General features: G+C 31.8%; 2 protein-coding genes across 3 annotated transcripts in view; both read right to left on the bottom strand.

Moving 5' to 3' along the window:
• Nucleotides 1–2,243: 2,243 nt before the first annotated feature.
• On the bottom strand, nt 2,244–3,797 carry LOC101889517 (small ribosomal subunit protein uS2). Of its 2 annotated transcripts, none has more exons than XM_005177563.4 (3): nt 3,666–3,797; nt 3,127–3,372; nt 2,244–2,936 (listed from the first exon to the last, which is right to left on the bottom strand). In XM_005177563.4, the coding sequence occupies exons 2-3, from the start codon at nt 3,343–3,345 to the stop codon at nt 2,325–2,327; spliced, it is 831 nt and encodes a 276-aa protein (XP_005177620.1). In that variant the 5' UTR covers nt 3,346–3,372; nt 3,666–3,797; the 3' UTR covers nt 2,244–2,324. The 2 variants fall into 2 exon arrangements, with proteins under 2 accessions (XP_005177620.1, XP_019890236.1); XM_020034677.2 differs by lacking the exon at nt 3,666–3,797 and adding an exon at nt 3,568–3,586.
• Nucleotides 3,798–19,170: 15,373 nt separating this feature from the next.
• LOC101889342 (glutamate receptor ionotropic, NMDA 2C) overlaps nt 19,171–20,864 on the bottom strand; it is a 266,640-nt gene continuing 264,946 nt past the window's right edge. The window contains exon 9 of the mRNA XM_020034675.2: nt 19,171–19,592. Coding sequence (XP_019890234.2) covers nt 19,550–19,592 — 43 coding nt within the window. The 3' untranslated portion in view covers nt 19,171–19,549. The remainder of the gene's footprint in view (nt 19,593–20,864) is intronic.

The raw sequence follows: 20,864 nt of genomic DNA, 5'->3' as shown, positions 1-20,864 counted from the left end.
AGGTCCACGATATTGTATAGCCCCCATATAACGGTACCCCGCGATATTCGGTATTTTGATGATTTTTTAGCCACATTTTCCAATCGTATTGTCTGAAAATCCACACACGGAGTTCTTTGTGAGCACTTTACCCCCTGAGAGAGAATTGTCTATACAGGTCCACGATATCGTATATCCCCCATATAACGATACCCCCGATATTTGGTATTTTGATGGTTTTATCCACATTTGTCAATGGAATTGTCTGAAATTTCACAAAAGGAGTCCCTTGTGGGCATTTTACCCCCTCAAAAAGAATTGTCTATATAGGTCCACGATATCGTATATGATTTTAGCCACATTTCCCAATGGAATTATCTGAAAATCCACACAAGGAGTTCTTTGTGAGTACTTTACCCCCAGACAAAGATTTGTCGGTATGATTTATAAACCAGGGCCAAATAACCGCATTCATCATCGAGTTCTTTTTCGTATAGTGAAACATTTCGATCGCTGTAAATTTTTGGATTACCGCATTCGATCGCAATATATTTTGTCTACTACCTTTTTTACATTGCTGTAAACATATGGTAATAAGAAACTGGAAGCTAAGAGAAAATTCGAAAATAAGTTTTTGCGATCAAAATATTACAAAGTGGTATTAATAAGGAAAAATATTCGTGACAAAATCAATTCTTTAATATTGCCTGAAGTGGAGTAATATAAAAAAGCTGGAAATGAACATTCTGTGGCATCTTTCTGTGAAGACAAAAGCTGAGGCATAAACAAATAAAGGTATAGACTAAAAGTTTTCTCAGCGGTCAACTTCGAAAAAAAAAACACTTCAAGTCAATTCTCTCAATACACAAAATTCCAAGTATTTTTATGATGTATAAATATTTAATATTTGCTAATAATGCAATGACTTATATTACGATTAGATTATTCAGTTATGTCATGGAATATAAAAGAATACAACTTAAATAGCAGAAAAACGAATAAAATGTTTTTGAAGCCGAGTTACTTTACTAGCCCTAAATAACTGGCCTCATGATTAACAAAGGAAGGGATAAACATTAAGATTTTTGGTAAATACCTTCTTTGTCTATGCCTGATGCTTTAGCGGGCACCGACGACTCTAGATCACTAAATTTGGGATTTGACTAAAATACATGTGAAAAAATAGCTCATCTCAGAAAAAAATTCTCTCTATCCTAATATTTTTCATGTCTTAAATAGATTCATACTTCATCGACCAGAGGTAAGATTGCGGAATATTTTAAATTGGATAGAATAAATATACTTTAAGCAAATATACTTTTTCCAAAATTTTTGGCTACGGGCTAAATTTGAACACAATTACTTTTTACCTAATAACATTTGTAATTATATATTTATAAATAAAAAAGTGAAACAAAATTCTAAAATTTTTCATGATATACAAAATTATTAAAATCGAATTTATATTATATAATTATTAGACTAACTTGTAAATAAACATTTTTGAAAAATTGGTACATTCGCTGTTTTCTTGAAATAAATTACATAAAAAAGGAAATCTTTGATGAGACGTTACATCAGCAAGTTATTCGTTTTGACAAAGATGTCTTTTTTTTTTTGCAAGGAAAACAAAATTATTTTCAATTTTTTGATGAATTTCTAATATATGAATACTTACCGCATTGTTGTATCGCTATGTTCTCAGACTAGGGTGATTACGCCTATATTGTCATAGGCGATTTCTAGTCTACCACAATAAAACCCGGAGGGACATTTATATTGGGAGACAGTTTATTATGCAGTCCCAGGGGCTTAATTTTGTCATTCGATTTCGACGAATTCTCGACTAAGTTGAATTGAGTATATCAATGTTAGCTTAGTTTAAAGTTAGATTTAAATCTCAATGGATCCTATTAAAATTATCATTTCCACTTATCTAAAACACGCATACACAAACTCGATCTATATCGATTGCGATAATTTGGCCCAGAATATGTTTATTGGGCCTTTTACGAATATTTGGAAGTGCTACAAATGGAAGAACAAAGTTAGTATACAACTTATAGCAGTATGAAAAGGAATCGATGCATAGAACTTACGCAAACACGTTTAAGTAAGGACAAAGGTAGAGGGACCAACATATTAGAAAAAAAATTGAGGGACTCATAATTGGACCACCATATTTCCTTGTTTAAGCACCCCGTGCCGTATATATATTATCCTCCCTTTCCCACGACTTTAAAATCCCTCGCAAATAAAATGCATTTATTTAAATTTTGTAGAAATAAAAAAATCACATTCTTTATTTCGGTCAAATCATATTCATCCTTCTAAAATGCTTTCATTTAGAAGTTGGCATCATTTCCCCAGGAGGACTTGACGGTATCGTCATTCCAGTCTTCAGCGCCAGCAACGACGGCGGGAGCTACAGCATCGGTAACAGCAACTTCTTCAGCCCAGTTGGAAGGTTCTTCAACAGCGTGTTCAAGAACTTCATCAACCTTGGTGGCTGGCAAAAGTTCCTTAGCGGCGATTTCTTCCTTTTCAGCTTCCTCGGGATCACGGTAGAAGAACAAATCGACAACGACGGGCCATTCAACGCTGCGGGAGATGGTACCACGGAGACGGAGAACTTCACGGGACAACAACCACAACATCAAACCAATGGAGTGAGCAGATTTGTTATTGCAAGGAATGGCAATATCGATATAACGGAGAGGAGAATCGGTATTGACGAAAGCAATAACGGGGATGTTGGCATAAGAAGCTTCCATGATGGGTTGGTGATCGGTGTTGGGGTCGGTGACGACCAACAAACGAGGTTCACGGAAAGCTGGTTGAATTTGATTGGTGAAGGCACCAGGAGTGAAACGGCCAGCAATGGGAGTGGTGTCGGTGTATTTAGCGAACTTCAATACAGCACGTTGACCAATGGGGCGAGAAGAGATGACGAAAACCTGCAATACACAATTCGTACAGATTATTAGTTAATATTCACCCCATAGAAAAAGTAATGTTAGTATATTTTTAATATTTTATCAGATGTGAAGTTGGCATCATTGAATTTCAGCCCCGAAAGATTAGTATAAGTGCATCATGTAAAGGTGTACCCTAGCAAATTAATGTATTCACGTTTCTTCAACTTACATCAGCGGGGTGCTCAATAGCGGCAATAGCACGAGCAGCCAAGACCAATTTTTCCCAGGTCTTGCCCAAGTTGATGATGTGGACACCATCGGAACGGCGCTTGTAGACGTATTGTTCCATCTGGAAGTTGACGTTTTCAGAGCCCAAATGGGTGGTGGCTACCAACATTTTGGTAACATCTTCCTCTTTGAGGGACAAAATATCTAAGCCTCCCGACATTTTAACGTATTATTGAGTTACGGGAACCTGAAAAAAAAAGGAAGAAAATATTAGTAAAATTTTGCCTCAAAAACATAACCTCAAAGATAAGCAGCAGCAATATAACACGTGTCGTATATCAAAGTTGTGTTAAAAGCATGCACGAAAAGATGGCTTGTTTGGAAACACGTGTATAAAGATATATCACATTAATTCCACAATACAATGTTGTTGGATATTTACATTTTTCAATTTTATGTTGTTTTAACAATCTCATCTTATTGAGAATATTTTTGCCGCCGCCATTTTTCTTGTAACTTTTCCATAAGACGAGTACTTACGTTGTGGATGCCACTGGGAGCGATAATTAAATGGACGAGTCTGCATTTCGTTTTTCGTCATCAAGCCAAAAGGGCGTTGCTACACCACAAAAAGCATGGGTGTATTCTGTACACAGTGTTGTATTCATACGACGAAAGCATTTGGTGATAACGTATGGCGTAATAATATAGACGTATAGTAACGGAATGGATTACTTTTAAAAGAAGCCTTATACAATGTCAATTTAATAGTAAAGGAAAACTGTATTGCTTTGAATAATATACAAAATATTGTTGAAAATGTTTAAATATCTTGTCATTTAAATTCATATTTACAGATTGTGACATCGTAGAAGGATACAGATAGGCACATTGACATGGTAGAAAAATACAGGTAGATGCATCAATGCTTGGGAGCATTGATATGTTAAAAATTTTTAAATTTCTTTTCAAATATAAGTAGATTTTTATATGTTTTCTTATGCGACGTCATTCGGAGGATATTGTAATACTCGTTTTTTAACAATTTTTACAAATGTAAATAATTTTTCATTCAACATTTTCAATTCCAAATTTGATTTGACAGTTCATTGTCCCAGCAGCTGTTTCGATGCGTCTACCTATATTCTTCTACATTGACATAGCTGCTGGGAGAATGAACCAATTTTGGAATTTAAACTTTTGAATGAAAAATTATTCAAATTTGTAAAAATTGTCGAAAAACGGATATTTATAATAACCTCCGATAGACGTCGCATAAGAAAACATGAAATTATTTTTGGAGAAAAATTTTAAAAAAATTTGACATATCAATCAATGTTCTTGAGCGTGACCTTTATTCTTCTACTTTGGGGTTTGAAGAGAATAAAATACCGTTTAGACTAATCATTTATAATAATTTCTTAAGGAAGTTTGAAATCCTACTTGTTTAGACAAGTTTAAAGCGGTATAAATTGATAATCAGTTGATTTTTGCTTGCTAAAGTTTTTCCAAAAATAATTTTTGAAAATAAAAAGAGGAAAATAATTGTTGTTTTAAAACAAGTTTTTCTCCAATGTTATTGTCGGCATGAGAGTCTACAAAAGATGATAAGAAGATCGGAAAAATATATATTTATGAGTGTTGATTTAAAAATCAAAACAAAATATCACTCACAGATTACGAACATCTGACAGCATTTCATCAACAAAACTTCTTCCTCGCTTAATTTCCAGCGCACAATATTCACCAAAGCAAGGTTGGCACTAAAAAACAGTCGTTCACCTTAAGCAGGCGCTTCGCCGGGAATGGGCTAAAATGCCGCAGAGCAACATTCGGGCAGCCTGTAACGGTTTCATTGGCCATTTAAAGGCCATAATTCGTGCCAAAGGTGACCAATTCGAACAAATCTAAACTTATCCTAAAATTTGATGTTATTTCCGACATTTTTTGCTTTCATTCAAAAAAAATTAAAAAAACATGTAAAAATTATGGGGTTTGGCTTTGTTGCAGTTTTTTTTTATCTCACCCTGCATTAATGTCAAATTATAATGGAAAACGACGGCAGGATTTTAGTGCGGTTCTGTAATCCCTTTATGAAATGTCACAAAGTATGCCTAGCCATGACTTCAAGCTTCTTATGTACTCATACCCATGGTACAATGAAGGGAAGGTAGGCCAACTTTAAAAAAAATTGCAAGTATAGAGGTCTACCTGTTTGGCTTGTAATGTCAGAATTAGTATCAAAACAATAAAAAATCAAACAACTTGTTGCATTTATTTTGAATAAATAATTGAAAACCGCGATAACTGAACGAAAGGTTAACACTTCTTTTCAAAATCATGTACTATATATCTCTAAAGGATTATTTCGCTACAAAAACTTTAGATTTTGTCGATGCATACGTTGAAATAAACATTTTGAAAACACCCGAATTTGAATCTTTTCCGAACAATTGTTTTGTTATTAAAAAGAAAACACTTACATAAACAAATAAATATGACATATTAAGCCAAGAAAATAAAAAAATAAAATCATATGGTATCATAGCCCTACCTTGATATCATTGTACCATGCTCACACCTTTACTCATGGCAGAAACTTCCTTGGATTTACACAAGACAAGTTACGTCCACACTGGTGACGACTGTTTTCTTCATAAAAAGCGTTATTTAGATTGTCAATTTCTTTGAATTTCACTCCATTTATGAGTTTACGGTGGTTTTCGAAATTGCTATGTTTACACATAGAACAGAAATAATTCCCCAATCACCTTTATGAAATAAAACACACATTGCATACATATATTTTTTTTTAATTTTTTGTGTACATTTATTGCATTTTTTCTTAAATTTTTGCTCAGTATCTACCACAACAATCCATTATTTTGTTTTAAATTATTTATTTTTTATTTTTGTTAATTTTAGTTACGATCAATTATAATTTTCATTAGTTTAGTTTGTTTGCTTTTAATTTGTTTTTGTTTTAATAAAAGAGACATTTTATCAATTCTTGTTTTTGGTTTGAATTTATTCTTTGTTTCGGAACGATGATTTACATTAATTCAATTTGTCAATTATTAGTGTGTTGTTTTTTAAAGTTTTTTCTTTATTATTAATTTTATAGCTATAATTTAAATTGGGGTTTGCTTAATTGGTTTTTAATTTTAGTCAATTAGTTGTTTAATTCAATTTAATTTTTTTTTAATTTTCTTCTTTGTTTAATTTGTATGAGGTTTTTATTGTTAAATTTAAGGTTTTTGTTAGGTATATGAAAAACTTATTTTCTCTTGTTTTTTTTTTTGCTTAAATGTCATGTTGTGGGTCATGAGATTTTTGTATTTTTTGTTTCATTGTTTTGTGGTTTTTGTTTTGTTTCGTTTTGCTTGTTGCTTTGTACAGAACACAGATATACAATATAATATACGAATATAATAAAAATAATGTTTTTATTGTGTTTTTTTGTTTGTTTTGTTTATATGCATGTTTGAGACAATATTGCCCATAGGTGACCGACATGATCTTAAATGGTAAATTTATATTAATCTTAACTTTAATTTTCTTTTCACATTCATTTTGTTATTTCTGCGGGAAATGTTTTTTGGTTTTTCTATATTTAATAAAATTTTAAGTTTTTGTTTCTTTAAATTACTAACTACTTATATCATGTAATGTTAACTTGTTTTGCTTTTTTAAATGTTTCTTTTTTGTGGTTTTGTTTCATTTTCTTCATCTTGATGCGAATAAATAACAATTTCTTTGTTAGAGGAAGAAATTAATTTAGTTCTTTTAGAAAAAAAAAATAATTGTAATAAATAGAATTAAATTAATTTCTTCATCTGATAAGTAGTGTGATACAATTGTCAGTGTTTAAAAGTACTTTTAGATGTAGGAAATCCACTCGATCGCAAATGTCAATTCCGCAGCGTATACGTCAAATAATATACCCATGGATATGTGAATACAATTTTCGTGACATATACGCTATGGATTTGTCATATGAAATCGAGTGGATTTAGTACTCTAAACATGCTCTTAGAATTGCAATGATTTGTTTTGACAACACAATGCATTACGTCTCCATTCATGGACCGACTATGTATCTTTGGGTGTTTGGTTTGATTTCAATTTTTATAAAACTTAACTAGAATTTGAAACGATGTATAAAAGGCATTCATTTGTATATTTAATTAAAATTACACTAGTTTACAAATAATTGCAGTTTATTGAAGTAACAAGAAGAAAAAAAAATAATAATTCAAACAACTTTTAAAAAAAATTTTATTATACATGGACAGAAATGTTGTAAATAGAGTCCAAATATGTTATATATAGAACATTGTAGAAGAATACATGTAGATGCATCAACGCTTGGAAATATTGATATGTCAAAAAATTTAAATGTCTTTTCAAATATAATTAGATTTTTATGTTTTCTTGTACAGTTATACGCGTTTTCAACAATTTTTGCAATTTTAAATAATTTTGCATACAACATTTTCAATTCCAAAATTGGTATTGTCGATGCGTTCCATTCCATTGCGTATACATCAAATAACGTCTATTATAATAACCTCCGGATGACGTCGAATAAGAAAACATATAAAAATATATTTACATTTGATAAGACATTTAATTTTTTTTGACATATCCAAGCGTTGACGCATCTGCCTGTATTTTTCTACCATGCTATTATGCGTGGTCAAATATCGGTTGGTCAATGCTGTCAATGTCAAAAGAATTCAGGTAGATGCATCAACACTCGTGGACATTGACATGTCAAAAATATTTTAAAATATCTGCAAAAATAAATGGTTTTAAAATATTTTCTTATACGATGTCGTTTAAAGGTTGGTATGATACGTGACTTTTAACAAATTTCACAAACTTAAATAATTTTTCATTGAAAATGTCGAATTCCAAAACAATTTTGACAGCATTTCAAATAGGGCTATGTAGGTCGACTTTAGATTGATGCATCTTTTGTATTGAAAATCAAGTACAGACAGTCGCATCGACACAGCTGCTGGGAAAATGAACTGTCAAACCAATATTAAAATTGAAAAATTTTAATCAAAACTTATTCAAATTTGTTAATATTGTTTAAAAACCCATATCATAACAACCTCCTGTTGGAATCATGTAAGAAAACATATAGAAATATACTTATTTTTGAAAAAAAAAAAACATACATTTTAGAAATTTTGACATATCAAAGTTTAGAAGCGTGATGCATCTACCCGAATTCTTCTACCATGAGCTGATCACATGATCTAAATATTTAAAAAGTTTTCATAATAATAAAAGAAAGTTTGCCTATAATTAATCAAGTGGATTTAAACAAGGGATGTGTAGGTCGACTTTTGATTAATGCCTTTTTTGCATTGGAAATTCAAAGGCCTGGTATACACTATCAGGTGTATTCAAATATCGGTTGCTTGCCCGTACGACACTACAAAATATAAATATAAATTCTAATATTGATATTGAAATCTTTGTATGAATTTGAAAGAACCCCAAATTTTTGTTATGTGCAGTTTTGTGAAGTAGGAATTCTAATCCAATTGAAAACGGTTGCAATTTTTGGTACTGTATTTGCAAACCAGTCTCTGTCTTACCAAGGGTTAACAATAACACTTTTAAAACATAAACAAATAACATTATCCCTAACTGTTTTGAAATAGCAAAATAAACGAAACTTAACAAAAAAAAATGATAACATTTAATTTCAATTTTTTTGTAAACCAGTGCAATTCTATAAACCGCATTTAATTTCTGTCAGCATTTTCCGGATTATTTTGACACATTCTTATACATTTGACAGCCCTTATAATGCACTTAATCCGGTTAATGAGAGCTAGTGTAAATGCCATTTTGTAATTATATTATGCTAACTAAGAAAAAGTTTGGCAAATTAAATATATATTTTAAATTATTTAATTTGTTACTGTTTTTTGTTTATACAAATAAAATATTTGTTAACCAAACAATTAATCAATACAAAAATATTCATTTTTAAGGTAAATACATTACATATTTTTCAATTATCCTCTTTTTTAAATAAGGTAATGTAAAAATGTTAACCTTGGTGTAAGTTACTTTAAAATATCATTTAACTATTTTTTGTGTGTTTTTGTTTAAATTTTTTATATATTTCATTTGAAATATTTTTTTACATTCACCTTGTTTAAATATGGTGTAATTCTTTTGGAACTTTTGTAGCTTAAAGTCAACGCAAGTTGCATGTCATTCAGTTGCTAGTTGGGTTACAAAGGACAAAACAGAATGGACGTATGGCGCATTTCTTTCGAAACAGTGTGAAACGCCTGCATTCTGTTTTGTCCTCTAGTACCGCCACAATACAAAATAAATCACAATACATTAAATATACATATTTTCTTTTCATTCGTTTTATGTTCAAAAACTTTACTTTTTCATAAACATTTTGAGTTTTGAGCTTTTCTTTTTATTAGTAAATAAAGGAAAACTTTACCACAAAATTGTTTAAAACGTTTTATGGCTATAGTTGTGAGAAAAAAAAATAATTTGTTACATTTTTAATAAACAATTTGTTTGAAAATTTATTTACAAAATAATGCATTGAAATTATTTTTAAATTTTCTAAATTAAATCTCTCTTTTTTTAACTTTCTTTATTCTTTTGAAAAATAAATAAGCGTTCTACTTTACAAAATATTGTGTTTTGTTTGTTTGTAATCCTTGTTTTGCGTTTTTGTTTTCCCCTTTTTGTTTCTTTATTTCCCCCCACACTTAAAAAATACAACCCTGCTTAATGTAAACAATTTATTGTGCAAAGAAACTGCAGGAGTGAAGAGAGTTGACAAAATAGAATATAGATATAAGAACTAAAAGCTAAAATTCAATAGAGAATGTTGTGCTGGCATAAGTCATCAGATGGCTTTTACGTAAAAGATCAAAGAAGATAGTGTTAACTTTAAATTCGGCCCGGATTTAATTTCAATGTCGGCCCAAAATTAAAACTTGACTATCTTAAGGTGAAAGTACATAAAACGCTTTTCTGACTGATTTAAGCCAGTCATAAAACCGGCTTCGTAGAGGAACAAAGGAGTTTTAGGTTGACTTACTTCGATTTCGGTCCTAGGCTCCTTTGTTCTTTTCCGAAGAAGCCAGGCGATGACTTAAGCCAGTCAGAAAAGATGATAGCAAAAAGTTCTCACCTTGAGGTTATAATGCATACGCAGCATCAAGACATGGAATATGATTATAAGTAAAATGACGACAGGATTCGAGTGCGGCTCTGACTTAAAAGGCGAGAACACATAGACCAGATTTTTTTAGTGGCGTAAAGGTCTGGGCAGCTTGAAGTCTTTGCATGGCATATTGTGTGACGTGCAGAGCCGAATACTTCCATCGTGTTTCTTAATAATTTGACATTAATATGCCTAGCCATGATGTCAAGTCGCTTATGTACCCACACCTTATGTTATCGGTTGGCTTCTTCGTAAAAGAACAAGGGTGAATGTATAAAACTTCTTGACCTAAAACTTCTTTGTTCTTTTACGCAGAAGCCAGCCGACGAGGAGGAGGAATTGACAGTTGAAATCCACCCGATTTAGTAAATATTAACGAACTTTATAACAGAGTTAATTATTTAATATAAACGTGGCCCCAACGTGCTTATCGCTACAACAGAGTTGCCAAATTAGAAAAAGATATAGTACAATAAGCAAATTAAAGGAAAAAGTAATAAACTTTGCAAAATGTCAATTTTTTACTTTATTCTGTTACGTAGTTTAATTACAATTTTGACAACTCGTCTACATGATATGCTGATGTAAATATTGTACCCATTGATTTGACAATGTTGGAACCATAGCGATACAAGGAACTATCAAAATTTTTTGGAAATTAATAATTTGAATGAAAAATTAATCAAATTTGTTAAATTTGATAAACAGCACTTACAGGGTGAGATGAAAAAACTGCAACCAACTTTAGACTGCTGTAATTTCTAATCTAAGCCACTCGTCCGATAGCTGTAAAAATTATTCCACTGAAGCTTGTTACATTGTTTACAAGCCTATAAAAGCATTTTGGTGAGAATTTACCAGAACAAAAGTTATTCGTGATGGAATTCAAGGGTGATAGTGTGATTTATTTATATTTGGCTGGAAAACCACAAGTGGCTATCAATGGAGCACTCCAGCATTTAAATATGAATAAATCTTTTGTGTCTCGCACCATCGTCCGTTACCGTAATTATGGTAGCGTAGCCCGACGTCAAGGAAGTGGACGGAAGAAAACAGCAAATTCGTCAGAAATGGTTCGAAAAGTAAAGAAGCGACCGAAAAATGTCTCGTGAGCTGAGCATATCGCAATTTTCCATTCGACAAATATGGAAAAATGAACTCGGGGTAAAGCCATTAAAATTCCAAAAAGTGCAAGAACTTACACCGCAACAGAAAGAAAATAGACTCAAAAGAGCTAAAGAGTTGCTTCGTTTGACCGAAAAATTTGACCTGTCTCCGATGAGAAAACTTTCGTTGTCCAGAAGTTTGTAATCAAAGAAAAGTAAAGAAGCGACTCATAAGCTGAACATATCTCAATATTCCATTCGGCAAATATGAGCTCGGAGTAAAGCCATTAAAATTCTAAAAAGTGCAAGAACTTACACCGCAACAGAAAGAAAATAGACTCAAAAGAGCTAAAGATTTGCTTTGCTTGGCCGAAAGTTCTGAACTGCCGAATTTCGGTTTCTTCGATGAGAAAACATTCGTTGCCCAGCAGTTTGTATATAAACAAAACGATCGTGTTTACTTGCCAATAAGGTCCGCTCGTATTAATCGACCGAAATGCTGAATATTATCGCGAAAATAATCTGGAGGGTGTAATAAAGCCTGGGGTACTCAAACATTTTGTCCGCAGACCGTGGACATTCAAACAGGACTCAGCACCATCGCACTCAACACGCGCCACCCACAAAATGAGGTTCCTCGCACAATGGGCACCAAAATCTCCGGATACCAATCCGTTGGACTATTATGTCTGGAGTTTTTTGGAAATCAAGGTTGGCACTAAAAAAATACCAAATTGTCGATCACCTCAAGCAAACGCTTCGCCGGGAATGGGCCAAAATACCCCAGATCAACATTGGGGCAGCGTGTAACGGTTTCATTGGCCGTTTGAAGGCCATAATTCGTGCCAAAGGTGACAAATTCGAAAAAATCTAAACTTATTCTAAACTTTGATGCTATTTTGCTTTCATTCAATAAAATTAAAAAAATAAATAAAAGTATGGCGTTTGACTTTGTTGCAGTTTTTTATTTCCCCTGTAATTTTTGAAAAACATGTTATATTTTTGTAAAATTGAAAATAATATTGGAAAAGTGTAAACACGTCTTTCCATTTAATTGTGCTGCTAGTTTGTTTAGAGGAACATATTTCGAAAACAGTTCCTAAAGTTGAAAAGTCTTGCAGATAATGGAACAGTGCTGTGAGCCAGTTTAAAATACATGGTGTAAACTAGCTATTAGCAGCGTCGAAAGAAACTGTATGAATAATACATGTTCCCTCTTTATTCTCAACTGCCTAAAGCACTACAACACTGGCGTTAAAGCGTTATTATCCTCCACATTAAGTAAAACCATATTTAATTTGGCAACTCTTTGCAAATAACAATTTTAAAAGATTTTAGTCTTGAATAACAAAAATATAAACCACAATAGCTTCATTTTTATGTAAATGACAAAGAAATAATAAAAAAAAAAAACAAAATCTCAGCTTAAATTGTTTACTTTGTTATAATTAAATTGAAGTGTTTGTTTTTTCGTTTCATACCAAAAGTACAAAGTTTGTTGTTGTTTTTTTTTTCTTCTTCTGTGTAACAATTACAAATCCAAATATAGTACACAATACAATACATACTTAAGTTCACACATAGTATACATACATACACAAATATAGACACAAACATACGCACACACATTTAATACAATACAATGGCAATATAATTTTCGAATAGGAAAATCAAGAGTGAGAGCAAGCGAGCTAGGGAGAGGGAGGAAGGGAGGGAGAGAGAGCGCGAGACACATAGCTAATTCAGCACATCAGTAAACTCACAAATCTAATGAAACCATTGCCAGCGATTAATTGGATTTAATCACTTTTACTATGGAACGACTGGTTTAAATAGGATTAAGAAAGTTAGGCTGTGGTTCTTTTTGGTAATTATTTTGTGTGTTTTTTTTTTGTTAGTCAATAGTATGCTACAAAATTTGGAAAATTAAATTTCGTGGGCAGTATTTGTTGTTTGTTTTTTTACTCATTTGTTTTTCGAGAGTGTACTCTAAGGATAGCTTGAGAAATAGAAATATTTAATAGTTTAATTTGTTTTGTTAATAGTTTTTCTTTTGCAGCCAATTAGGGAGAGAGAGAGCGAAAGATTTGTAGCGAGAAAGACGGAGATTTTAAGGTTTATTCCTTTGGGTTTAATTTAAGGCTATAAAGCATAGGTTGAATAAAACTAAAAAATGCTAATTAATTTTGAAATGTACTTTTGAATGTGCCACAGTTAAGAATGTAGGCGTTGTTAAAGCTTCGGATGCTAGGTCAGATCTGAGCACGCCTTAATCGTTATTTTAGATTAGCAATGGGTACAACAACAGTTCTGTATAAACATTTAAATTACTTTAAAACTTTGAAAGGAGAATTAATTCCTTTTCGTGGATGAGGTGTCTATTTTTATACCCTCCACCATACATAGTATGGAGGGTATATTAAGTTCGTCATTCTGTTTGTAACTCATCGAAATAATAATTTTAGACCTAAAGATGAATATATATTCTTGATCAGCGTAAAATTCTAAGACGATGTAGCCTTGTCTGTCCGTCCGTCTGTTGTAATGACGCTAGAGTCAAAAGAATAAGGATAGGAAGCTAAAATTTTGCATAGATCAGTCTTTTGTCTATCGGCAGGTCAAGATCGAAGATTGGCTACATCGGTCCCCATATAACGGTTCCTTAAAATATTCGGTATTTTGATGATTGTAGCAAAATTTTTCAATGAATTTGTCTGAAAATCTACAAAAGGAGTTCATTCTGAGTACTTTACCCCCTGGAAGAGTATTGTCTATGTAGGTCCACGACATCGTATATATCCCCCTTATAACGGTACCTCCCTATATTCGGTATTTTGATGATTTTGGCTACATTTTTCTGTGGAATTGTTTGAAAATCTCACTCAGTACTCAGACTTTACCCCCTGTCTACATAGGTCCCCTATATCGTATATCCCCCTTATAACGGTACTCCCGAAATTCGGTAATTTGATGGTTTTGTTTACATTTTTCTATGGAATTGTCTGAATATCCACATAAGAAGTTCTTTCTAAGTATTTTACCCCCAGGAAGGGAATTGTCTTTATAGGTCCACGATATCGTATACCCCCGATATTCGATATTTTTACGATTTTAGGGACATTATTCACCGGAGTTGTTTCAAGTTTCATATTTAAAGTTCGTAATGGGAACTACAGCCTATGACAAAAAATATCGTAAGCAGGCCCACGTCTTCGTACCGGTACGGTAACGGTACCTCCCAATATTCGGTATTTTGATGATTTTAGCAACATTATTCACCGGAGTTGTTTCTAATTTCGTATTTAGGGTTCGTCATGGGAACTACAGTCTATGATAGAAAATTGTCTATGCAGGTCTAGGTCTTCGTATTGGCCCCATATATCAGTTCCTCCCTATATTCGGTATTTTGTTTGAAAATTGGTATTTGAAGTTCATAATAGGTACTACAGCCTGTCACAGAAAATTGTCTATGCAGGTCCAGGTCTTCGTATAGCCCCGATATAACGTTACCTCCCTATATTCGGTATTTTGATTTGAATAATGTTTTGTATTTGAATAATGGCTTATGGCAAAAATTTCCTATGTAGGTCCACGTCTTCGTATAGACCCCAATATAACGGCTATATTCGGTATTTTTTAGACCCCAATATAACGGCTAAATTCGGTATTTTTAAGATTTGAACAGAATTGTTAAGAAATTTAATTTTTTCAAATTATCCAAATTCATTGCAAATGGTGGAGGGTATTTAAAGTTCGGTCCGACCGAACTTACTGCTCTTTTCTTGTTAAAACTCATTTCTGGAAACGTATGTATATTTAACCAAGGCGGATTGCATTCTCTACTGTGGCACTTCCAAGTACATTTCACATCTGGCTGTAGCACCTTAAAATCTATGGAAAAGATAACAAATGTTTCCTTTCGTTGCGATTTGGATTTTGTTTTTAATTTTTCATTAGAATTATTTACTCAATTTGTTTTCTTTGTTAGTATTTGGTATTTTAGGTTTGTTTCTTTTTTTTATCAAAAATGATCACAATATTTATAATTTAAAAATTTAATAACAACATTTGTTTATATTTGTTTTTTTGATGTTTTAATGACATTTTTTTAGATTTTTAACAATTTAAAAATAAAAATATTTCAAATTAACAATTTAGTAATTTTTTTCAATTGATTGATTGGATGCTTGCCTGGCTAAGATTGGAGTTATTTATCTGTTAATGGGATTTTATGCTTTTCATATTTTCTTGTGGAATTTGTAAATTTTATTTATTTTAGAATCTGTACAGGAGTTGTTTCTTTTTTTTTTTGGAGTTAAGGACAGTTTTCGGTATTTTGTCTAGTGGATTTTTTTTACTAATTTTCAGCAAGCTTCCATTCTTTGGTTTCTCTGTTGTCTTTGGTGGCTTTAAAGTTTTTTATAACTTAGTTTTTTTGTTGTTGTTGTTGGTTGGTTGTTTTTTTTTGTTTTCTTAATACGAAAAGGTGGTTTGCTTTGCTTCATTTGGTTTGTTCCTTTGGTATTTTACTTTTCTTGTTTTTTTTTTAATAATTATAAAAAATTTTTTGAAATTTTATTAATTTTTTTTTTGTTTTTGGTTTGCTATCAAAAAACTTTAAAGCTCGTTTTACTGCTCTCTGCTTCTTTCCTTGTGTTTTGCTAGTTACTTCGTTTCACTTTTTATCGTTCGTTCTACCATTAAACTATTTTGATTTTTCGGTGTTTTACATGTTTTTTAGTTTGGCATTCAATTCACACCACCTGGTAATTCTTAGAATTTGGTTTCCAAAATGTTTTTTTTGTTTGTTTTTTGTTCTCTATTCTCACATTTATTTTATAACTATATACACAATAAATATTATAGGCTTATCAATTAAATATTAGTTTTCGTTTGGTTTGTATTTCAAAAAAATTTTTTTTACCAATGTCGAGGTGGAAGAAAGGTTTGGGAGGAAAGGGGGGCAATTAAATAAATTCTTTAAAAAAAAAAAATAAATAAATATTTGGAAATATACTTCGATCTGGGTTTAATCCAGGTTAAGAGAGTGCCCTAGGTGGCACTTGATTTAAAATTACTGTGCTTATGAAAATATAAAATATCAAGTAGACTATGAATTTTTAGTTTATGTGGGGTACCCACATAGTGTTGTAGGGTACCCACAAATTATATTTCGAAAGGGTTTCGGAATTTTTAAAAATATGTTTTTATATTCATGGTTTCTTGAAAAGTTATGAGGCCAACAATTGTTTGAAAAATACAGTTTTTAAGGAACCTCATATAATTTTGAAGGATGTAAAAGTCAACAATTGTGTATTTCATAAATATAATTTTTGATCGATTTTAAAGCCAACAATTTTTTTGAAGATTTTTCAATGGACATTTTTAAATGACTTTCAGCATAACTGTCGAGATATTATAAAATATTCCAAAAGACTTCTACTCATAGTTCAGTACACCAGTTCCTAAGAGTATGAGTTATTTCATAAATTTCATATCACTCATACGCACATGTGTCCACGAAATTAGATAAGGAAATAATTCCATTGAACTAAATTTATCCAACTCAAGCTTCTAGGGCTGTAACTCCTCATACGAGGAGTGTCGTGCCAATTTTTTTTAAAATTATTTTAAAAGGACTTTTGGCTTAACAATCGTCTTTGTAGAACTCTTTTTCGAAGAAAAACATTTTTTGGCGGAGTTGAGCTAAAAATCTTGACTTTTGAGTTTTTGGGGTACATTTTTTTTGAAAAATTTTAATTAAATAGTTTTGTAGGACACACAGGTCAAAATTCTTTAATATTTTGAAATCGAGGATTTTTTTGATGAAAGTTAAAATTATTGCGACTGAAGCCCGTGGTAGATATTTTAAGAATTTTTTTTGGATTTTGAGGTAAATTTTTATTATAGTTTTGGAAGATCCTAACAGTCTGGAATTTTATTAAATATTTATAAAGGACTCTCAGGCCATTAATCTTTGATTTTTTAGAAATAATCTTTAAAGAATTTTTCAAGAATATTTTTTTGAAGTGCTCTACACCACATAGTGGTAAGGGTATTATGTCTTTGTGCATTTGTTTGTAACATGGAGAAGGAAACGAGATGGACCCTTTTGGTATTCAGCATAGAATCACATTTTGAGTCGATTTATGCATGTCCGTCTGTCTGTCCATGTATTTTTGTAAACAAAATGCAGGTCGCGTTTATTATTCAATTGAAATTAAATTTTCTAAATAACATTTGTTTGGCTCAAGGACGAACTCTATTGAAATTGGTGAAAATCGGTCCAAATTTAGATATAGCTCCCATATATATCTTCATCCGATTTTAGGTTTCTTGTGCACCAAACGTCTAATATTAGTCCAATTAGAGTGAATTTTGCTACATCCGACCGAATTCGACTTACAAGCATGTGCTTCAAATTTGGGGAAAATCGGTTCAGATATAGCTATAGCTCCCTTATATATGTTTTATCCGATTTGGTGTTCCCTCACATTCGTAATATACACCCCACAAAAATTATATTTAGTATCAGATATTAGATTCAGCCCAGCAATTAATGATTCAAAATTTATCAAGATAGGTTCAGGTTAGGATATAGCTTCCCTATCTATCTTCATCCGATTTTAGGTTTCTTGTGCACCACATGGCTAATATCAGTCCAAATAGTGTGAATTTTGCTACATCCGACTGAATTCGGCATACAAGCATGTGCTTCAAATTCATCGGAAATCGGTTCAGATATAGCTATAGCTCCCATATATATTTTTCATCCGATTTGGTGTCTAATATCGTAATATACACCCCACAAAAATGATATTTAAAACCAGATATTAGATTCAGCCCAGCAATACATGATTTAAATTTTATCAAGATCGGTTCAGGTTTGGATATAGCTCCCCTTTATATCTTCGTCCGATTTTAGGTTTCTTGTGCACCAAATGGCTAATTTCAGCCCAAAGTGAGTGAAATTTTGCGCTTCCGAGCGAATTCATTCTAGAAGTTAACATTTAAAACTCGTTTCAGACATAGCTCTAGCTCCATATATATGTTTCATCCGATTTGGTGTTTACATCTCCAACTTTCGGAATATGCCCTCTACCATAATCATTTTTGTACCAGATATCTCATACAGCTCAGAAATGCCCAATGTAAGCCTTTCTTTTACGAGAGCTCTACTAAATAAGCATAGTGGTGTAGGGTATCATATAGTCGGCCCGCCCGACTTTTAAGCTTTTCTTACTGGTTTAATATAAATTTTTGGGAACTGGGCTCTGAATATGTCATTGATTTTGAGGTCAAAATTTTAATAATTTTTCGAAGGGGTTTCAGAGTTTTTAACAACATATTTTTAAGAGGTCGAAGACCATTGTCGGGTCAAATTTTTAAAAATTATTTTAAAAGGACTTTTGGCTTAACAATCGTTTTAAAGAATGAGTTTGTAGGAAGGACTCAGAATCTTCCACTGAAATTGGCCATATTTATGACCGTTCGAACCATAATTTGAAAATTAAAAAAAAAAAATATGAAAAAAATCGATGTAGCAGAAAATTTGACTGTGACCAAACTATTGTTTTGATATATTCTAAAAAAGAACTCCTTTCCCCCCAAAAGAAATTCTTCTTCCACCCGACATTGGCGTTTGTTGTAGTTACCATTTTCGATTTGTTGTTGTTAGTTTTGTTTCTCCTTTTTTTTTGTTATGTTTTAGTTTACTTAAATTTTAATACGTTCATTGTTAACTTACAAATATGGCACACAAAATGTTGCTTGATTTATGATGTGATGTTTTCCTTACACGTCGTTCACATGGCATCCTTAGGAAGGAATTTCTTTTTCAAATTTTTCTCTCTTAAATTTGATAGTTCAGCAGCAGTATTTTCATGACTTTCCCAAAAAATTTAGTTCTTCATTTTTTCTTAGTTGGTTTGTTGTTAATAATGCTACTGCTAGTTTGAAAAAAATACCTTGTTGTTCTTTTTTTCTCTACAGCTGCTAGGATACAGCCTGTCTTGTGCATAAGACGTTAGATGACAGAAGGTTACTGTTCTGTTTTTTGGTCTTGAGTTCTTGATGTTGTTGTTGACTCCTTAGAGAACAGTTTCCATTTCCGCTATTTCCGTTTTATATGACCTAAAGTAGGAAGGAAGGAATTTTTGAAGAGGAAAAAAACAAAAAATAAAAAAAGCAAAACAATAGAAAAATTTAATTATTAATAATGTTATGGATTTGTTGGTTGGGTATTACAACAATTTTTGATTAAATTTTAGAAAACATTTATTGGATATATTGGTTGGTGTGTGTCTGTGTGTGTTTGGATCTTTGTGTATGTGTAATTAAATTGAATTTTATCTTGTTATTATATTTTATGTGTGTGTGTTTGTGTGGCCACACATCCTTTTTGTTTTTTTTTTTTGGTTGGAACATAACATTGTTAAGTCATCCATGTGATTGATGATGTCTGATGATGTAAGGACTTGATTGCTATTTGAATTCGTTTCTCTGTTGTTTGTTTCTAGATTCCAATTTAGGGGATTTCTTGCCTTGCAAACACTGGAATGTGGTTAGTATTAGTGGTGGTGGCGGTCAAAGTGGTGTTGGTGATATCAATGGCGTGAGTGATTGAACGTGTTTGGTCTTGCCGGGTTCATTCAAGCCATACATATATGTATTCATTTCATTTAAGCCTGAAATTGTCCATTTGCCATAAAAACACACACACATACACATATTTCATTGTAGAGAGGGAGAAAAAAACTTTTCCTATTAATTACAACAGCAACAAATAATAGCATGAAAAAATAACAACAAAATCCTGTAAATCAATCAATCCTTTTGTGGGCAAATCATTAAGGACCACAGCTGAAATTTATTCTTTTGTTGGACAACAAATTTGCTATTTTATTACAATTTTATTCACACATAAAGAGAGAGAAAGAGAGCGAGTAATTTGTTGTTTGGTTGTTTTTTTTTTTGCTTTTTCATTCCCATCCCCATTCTCTTTCCCACAGGCCTAATGATTTATGTCAATGTTCATTGGAAAAAATGAACAAAATATGTACTTAATGTGCCGCTCAAAAAAAAAAAAAAAAAAAAAAAAAAAAAAGCGGAGAAAAAAAGCGTAACAAATTATATTTGGCAAAGTTTTTGACTAATGTTGCCCAAAATTTATTTGTTTTCAAAACGCCTTAAGATTAACATTTTCTTGAAATAAATGACCATTTGGGGACCATTTTTAATGAAACAAAATTTGGCAAAAAAAACAAGAAACAATGGCAGGCCTAATTTACAAGCGAGTTGAGAAGAAGAAGATTAGAGGTGAATAAAATTTATTAACATAATTACGAATTCAACGAGGTCAAGAATGAAGGTTAAAAACTTTACGACCTTTGGAAATCTATTGAA

The sequence above is a fragment of the Musca domestica genome, unplaced genomic scaffold, assembly GCF_030504385.1.
Source record: "Musca domestica strain aabys unplaced genomic scaffold, Musca_domestica.polishedcontigs.V.1.1 2, whole genome shotgun sequence".
Taxonomy (NCBI): domain Eukaryota; kingdom Metazoa; phylum Arthropoda; class Insecta; order Diptera; family Muscidae; genus Musca; species Musca domestica.
Note: the sequence above shows the minus strand (reverse complement) of the source record. Positions and strands in the feature narration are given on the sequence as shown.

Bases quoted from the DNA above. Each gene is read 5' to 3' on its own strand.
- LOC101889517 (XM_005177563.4), bottom strand. From the start codon at position 3,345: ATGTCGGGAGGCTTAGATATTTTGTCCCTCAAAGAGGAAGATGTTACC. The intron at 2,937-3,126 runs GTAAGTTGAAGA...TGTGTATTGCAG, and splicing joins CTATTGAGCACCCCGCTGAT to GTTTTCGTCATCTCTTCTCG.